Raw genomic sequence first — 6,200 nt, 5'->3', positions numbered from 1 at the left:
CCCCCCCCCTGCCGAAGGGCGGCCGGGGCCGTTTGAGGCTCTGGAAGGGGTCCCTGGCGCCGAAGGGCTCCCGCGGGCGGAACTCGGCGCGGGGGGCGCGGAGCAGGACGGAGCCGCGGCCCCCGGGGTCCCGGTGCGCGGGGGGGCCCAGCCCGCGCCCCGCCCCCAGCTGCTCACGGGGCAGGGGGCTCGGCCCCGCCGGGTCGCGCGAGCGGGGCAGGGGGTCCCGCGGCTGCGCCCCCCCGAAGTGCTCCTTCAGCGTCCCTGGCAGCGTACCGTGCTCCTTGGGGAAGGCGCCGGCGCCGTGCTCCAGGGGGGGCGGCGCGGGGAACGGGACCCCGCCGTGCTCCCCGGCCGCCGGCGGCGGCTGCGTGGGGAAGGGCACCCCGGAGTGCTCCCCGGGCACGGGGGGCGGCGGGGGCGTGGGGAACGGGACCCCCGCGTGCTCCACCGAGGGGGGCGGGGGGACGCCGTGGGGCAGCGGCAGCGGGGCGGGGGTCTCCTTGGAGAAGGGGCTGGCGTGATCCACCGACGGCAGGCGCGGGGGCACCGCGTGATCCCGCGGGAAGAGGCCGCCGTGGTCCTTGGAGGGGGCGGGCGGGGGCACGGCGGGCGGCCCCACGGGGTCCCGCGGGAAGGGGGTCCCGTGCTCCAGGGGCGGCGGCGCGAGGGGCGGCGGCGGCAGGTGGTGCTCGAAGGCGGGGCTGAAGTTGTTCGTTCGGAAGTTGTTGACGCTCTCCGGGAAGGGCGGCACGTGCTCCTTGTAGGGCGCCGGGAAGCCGCCCATGCCGGGCAGCTCCGAGGAGCCCGAGGGGCCGTTGTCGAAGGCGCTCCCGCCGCTGCTCAGCTCGAACCAGCCCGCCCGGCTCCCCTCGCGCCCGTGGCCCCGGCTGCCCTTGCCCAGCACCCGGATGGACTCCACGGTCTGGATGGGCTCCCCCGACATGCCCCGGCTCGAGGCATTGTGGTAGCCCAGCGTCTCGATGGGGGCCCCCTTCTCCTCGGTGCTGTCGGGCAGGTCCAGGCAGGAGGAGGACACGCGGGTCTCGATGCGATAGTGCTCCTCGGGAGGCTGCGGGTCCTTGGCGGCCCCGGACAAGCTCCCGCCCTCGCCGGAGCTGCTTTTGGGAATCTGCCCAAAGTGCTTCTCCTCGGAGGGCTTCCGGGAGGCGTTTTTGAGCATGTTCTTGAACTCGATGGTGGAGGTGGCGGAGATGGAAGAGCCCATGGGTTTGTCCCCGCCCGCTGCGGGCGCTCGGCCGGCAGGGCTGGGGAGGGTGTTCTGGGAGGAGAAGAGCGAGCGGTGGGGAAGCGCGTGGGGCGAGTCCGGGTATTGCTTCTGCGGGAGCCCGGGCTTGGGCAGGGTGTTGTGGTTGGAGTCCGGCGTGAAGAACACGTCGTTCTTGCTGGGCGACGGGGACCCGTCCGAGGCCGAGTCCTTCCCCCGGCGGCCGTAGCTCCCGAACATCCCCGGGGACGAGGCCAGCGGGTCGCAGCCCTCGCTCTGATCCAGGATAGACCTCATGGAGGGGGGGAAGGACGGCTTCACGCCGAACTCCTGCGACCTCTGGCCGTAGCTGGACAGCACCGGCTGGTACTCCGCGGACTCCGGGAGTTTGCTCGATTTTAGGATGGACTTGACGGGCTTCTTCTCCAGGTTCAGCATGGCCGAGGGCGGCGGCCCAGAGTAGTCGAAGTCACGGTAATCCTCGTCTTCTTGGAAAGATGTGTCTGGGTAAAACTTCTCCTGGGAGGAGTCCATCAAAGAGGAGGGAATCTCCCTGCTGTCCGCAGGCGGCTTGTACAGCCCGGCCGGAGACTCTCTGCCGAGGCCGAAGGGCCGGTAGCCGTGCACGGAACTGGGAAGTTCTTGGGAATATCCATCATCCCGGCCCTGCAGAGGTGACCTCGTGCTGCTGGGAGTAGAAGAACCAGGGCTCATGATTTTTGACAGCAGGGACATCGTGTCCACGTTGCTCGATGTCGGCTTATCCATCATCTCGTCCTGGGTGGGTGTCCCGCTCCGCTCGTCCCGCACCGGCGTCCCGTCCACATTGTCCATGGAAGTGCTGGTGGGACCACGCTGGAAGTCAGAGGTGTGACTCTCCGTTGCCATGCTGGACCCCAAGCTGCTGAGGATGGGAATATTCAAGTTCAGGCCACTGAAGCCAGGGTTTCCCTTCAGGAAATTGTGTATCTTCATCTCCAGGCTGGGAGAAGGGGGTTCTGATTCCAGCTTGGCTTTTGAAATTTCGGAGGACTGACCCAGTGGGGTTTCTGTTGGCAAAAGGGAAGAAGGACTGGTAGGGTGGGAACTGGAAAATCCCAGGGAATTGGTTGGTGGTTTAAAACTGGAGCTTGACAGCGCCGGGGTGTGTCCGACGGGAGCCTTATTGACCGAAGTGGAGGAAATTTCTGCGGTGGATGAGTTTGGAGAATAACCAAAACTTTTGGATATAAAGGACTGCGGATTGGAAGGAACATTCCTCCCCTTCATGCTGGGCACAGTTGTGTTGGCTGGTGATGCTGAAGTGCTCTGGGAGGCGGGTTCACCTGACTGGACGGTGTTTCCAGCCACACTCTGCAGCAAGGATGACAAACCTGGAAGACAGAACTGCATCAGGAACTCTGGAGAGACAAATCTCCCCGAGCCGCTTCCAAGGGAAAGGCTTCCCTGTTCCCACTGTGGATGGCGTTCCCTAACACCCTCCCCATGCTCCAGCTAGGAAAAGGACTGGATTGTGCTGTGTTGACATTAGCACCCAGCAAGGTGCAACCTCCTGCCAGAGGCTCAGATTGATCTACAAATATAAATTACTCCATCGGGTCAGTTGGGCAAGAACTTGTCCTGGTCTGCAGCCAGGTGTGTGAAACCCTGCCCTGCTGGCCAGGTGACCTGTGCAAGGTGCCAGCTCAGGAGCAGAACCTCTGGGAGCTTTGTGCACACGGAAAACACAGAGACCTCTTGGTCTCCTGTCCCGTTCTGGGGCCTCACATGGAGTGTTCTAGGTACGTGCACTTCGGTCACGGCACAAGCAGGAGGAAGCACAGAGAAGTGACAGAACTCACTGGTCCATGACACGTGTGCTACCCGAGAAAGACCATCTGCACGTGCCACAGGTGTAAAACATTCCAAGGAAGTTTTTCTCCCTCTGTTTTCACTTCAGGACAGGCAGAGCAGCACGTTTCAGCCCGGTACCTTTGAACCCACCAGCCCTTGCCCAACACCCACACCAGTACCTTGCAGTGCCGGCGCCGTCTGGGTCTGGGTTTTGGAGAGAGCCGACAAAATGCTTTCCGGAGTTATCTCCACTTTGGAGAGAATGTTTGCTAACGGATTCGAAGGAGCAGATGGAGTCCCCAGGACAGGAGTCTTCAGGCCACTGGTGAGAGCTGTGGGGCTGGTCGGGGTCCCTGGAGAGGGTCTGGAGGCAGGGCTCACACCTGGGACAGGAGCACACACCACTCACCTGAGCTGCCCCGCTAACCCAAGTGCTTCTGACTCAGGTTTTCCACACACACCTCTGAGCTCAGGAAGCCGACAGCGTGTGCCAGAGACCGAGCCAGAGCTCAGACAGCAGGAACTCACTCGTGTTTATTTTGAGACAATTAAAGCTCTAAACAATCACCCCACTGTGCCAGCGCCGGTGCCCAAGGCCTGGCTCAGGACTCACCTGTGCTCTTCATCACTGACGTCAAACTGCTCAGGATGGAGCTGATCTTGGCCAGGTCCACGTTGGCCAGGTTGGGCAGGGCCAGCGCCGGTGCCGGCAGGATGGGCGCTGCGCTCGCCGCCTTCGGAGCCGGAGGGGTCGGAGTTGTCACCGTCCCCGAGGCCGTGGCGGCCGCGGTGGCCACTGGGACCGCTTTGGGGACGCTCTCGGTCTTGGCAGGTGCTGGGGTTGGAGCAGCCTGTTTGTCCTTCCTCTCCTCCACTGCAGCACAGAGGGGGGGAACAAGAGCAGAACTGTCACTCCTGGAATGACTCAGGGCACATCAGCTCCGATTCCCACTGATGTCAAAACACCTTGGATGGGTGGTTTGGGAGACGGGAACAATCACAGCGGGACTGGGACTTCCCTGCTTGTGTCAAACCCAACAGCCCCATCCCACAGCCCAGCACGGGGTCTGTGCCTCCTCCACATCCCAAACGAGGCTGGGAAGGGCTGGTTTGTCCCAGAATTCCCACAAGACAATCCCTGCTGCTCCCGCAGGACGTACCAATGATTTTGGACGTGTCGTCCTCCACGTCAGAGAGCTCCATGTCCTCCACATCCCGATTATCTGTCGCAGGCTCTGGAGTGACCATCTTGCGGCCTCCAGCTGCCGGGGACCGGGTGTTGTTCTCCTCCCCCATCCCCTGGAAAGGGGACTCGGAGCCCGTCGGAGACGGGGCGTCCATGCTGGGAGAAGGGACAGGAGACTCCTCGGGATCGGGAAGTGTTGCTTTCAGCTGGTCCAGCTTTTTCTTCAGATTGCTCACTCGATTAGCAAATGTTTTATAGGCCTAAAGAAGGAAGGACATCGGACTGGGGATCATTCATGCCTCAATCACTTCCCTAAGGAAGCAGCACACACCTCAAGAAAATAACTTCCAATTCCCTGGACCCCACAGCGGTGAGAACTTGGCTTGTCCGTGTGACAGAGAAACAACCCCAAAAAAAGAAGATAAAACCTTTTTCCAGTGACTTGGAAGAATTTTCATAAACCCCCAGGTTTCTAACAAACATGTTCTGCCTGTCTAGGGGGGGGGTTCCAGGAGGGGTGTGGGGGGGGAATTTAGTTATTTTTCCAACTCTTTACTGAATTCTTCATTTCTTTGCTCATCTAGTCCCCATGTGTATTGCAGAGATACAGAGATACAAGCTTCCAGAGTTCAGGATTTGTCACACTAACTTTTGCCCTGCTTATGAATGCAGGGGGGCTCCAAAATTCCAGCAACACACACAAATCGAGCATCCAGCTACTGGTTTTTGGGGTGTCTCTTTGCCTTGCCCGACACTTCAACTCTGCTCTCTTCGGAAACCACCTGTGCAACAGTCCCACGAACTGTTTAACTTGGGAATAGAGAGATGAGGCATTTTCCAGCCTCTGAGGGGCTCAGTGAACACAGGAAGATGCCGTCCCACCTGCAGAGGATCAAGGAAGGGTTCACTTACATTCGCTACCACCTTGACTTCCTTGTACTGCGCCTCGTAGAAGATCCCGGCGTTCTCCAGCGCCTCGGTGAGCGAGGGGCCATTCTTCACCTGCTTGTCCAGGCCATTCACAAACTCCTCCAGCTTTGAACTCGCTTCCTCAAACTCCTTGGAGAACTTCTTCCCTCCTGTTTTATCTGCAGGGAGACGGACAACACGGGAATGAGCTGCCAGCTGCCAAACCAGAGCGTGACCCCAAGGGCAGCAGCTGAGACAGCAGATCCACACCCTCCCAGACCACCCCAGTGATCCACTGGGACCAAGGAGGAGGCCTTCTCTAGCACTGCATGTTGGTTTTCAGCTAGTCATTAGCTCTGTCTGAGCTCGGGATCTGCAGGTTTCCACAAAAACTCGAACTAACCAAGACTTTTGGCTCAAGATTGGTGGTTCTTAACCCCGCTCCGAAATTCTGGCATTTTTCCAGCCACGCTCTGATTTCTGGCCTAGGGCTCAACAGAAGTGAGGAGCTCCCAAGAACTCCCTCGGGGCTTTACCTTTCAAGCACTTGAGTGTCTCAGTGCTGCACACGTCCACCCTCATGGTGGAAAGCTGCTTCTCCTTCAGCTCTATCTGGTCTTCCGAGCGCTTGTACAACAGCAGCTCATCAATGAGGGACTGGGGCTGGAAAAAAAAAAAAAAATCAAACAGGAAAAGCATCCTCATCACATTCCAGGCAAGAGAAGCCCTGAACAGCACAGCCCTGCCTCCGCTCTGGCTCCAGGCCACTTCCAAGTGAGAGCTAACGCAGGAACCATGTGGATCTCCGGGTTTTTGACCGCAAATCTCACAGATCAGCAAAGCTGGGTTCAGGCAGGGGCTGCAGTTTCCCAAGTTTCCTGGCTGTCATGGTTAAGAGCAGGGACAGGCCTGTTTTATTTATTCCCTTTTTTCACTCCACAGGGGGCTGTGCATTTCATCAACAGGCCCTGCTCTGTCAGGGGATCAAATTTTGCTGAATTTCTTGCCGCCAACTCCTCAGCCACCTCAAACTCCCCTTCACGA

At 59.8% G+C, this 6,200-nt stretch overlaps 1 protein-coding gene across 1 annotated transcript; it reads right to left on the bottom strand.

Annotated features, from left to right (window-relative positions):
- Window positions 1-4: 4 nt before the first annotated feature.
- LOC113940206 (regulation of nuclear pre-mRNA domain-containing protein 2-like) lies at window positions 5-6,174 on the bottom strand (the record flags this gene model as incomplete). The annotated part of the gene is made up of 6 exons (XM_027631311.1): window positions 5,693-6,174; window positions 5,160-5,335; window positions 4,222-4,507; window positions 3,675-3,935; window positions 3,241-3,444; window positions 5-2,601 (listed from the first exon to the last, which is right to left on the bottom strand). Coding segments are annotated over exons 1-6 (3,693 nt in total), but the record flags the coding sequence as incomplete, so codon positions are not given.
- Between the last annotated feature and the right edge of the window lie 26 nt (window positions 6,175-6,200).

This window comes from Corapipo altera, unplaced genomic scaffold (genome assembly GCF_003945725.1).
Source record: "Corapipo altera isolate COAL_440 unplaced genomic scaffold, ASM394572v1 131726, whole genome shotgun sequence".
Classification (NCBI taxonomy): Eukaryota; Metazoa; Chordata; class Aves; order Passeriformes; family Pipridae; genus Corapipo; species Corapipo altera.
The sequence above is the reverse complement of the archived record's forward strand: the minus strand, read 5'-3'. Positions and strand labels throughout refer to the sequence as shown.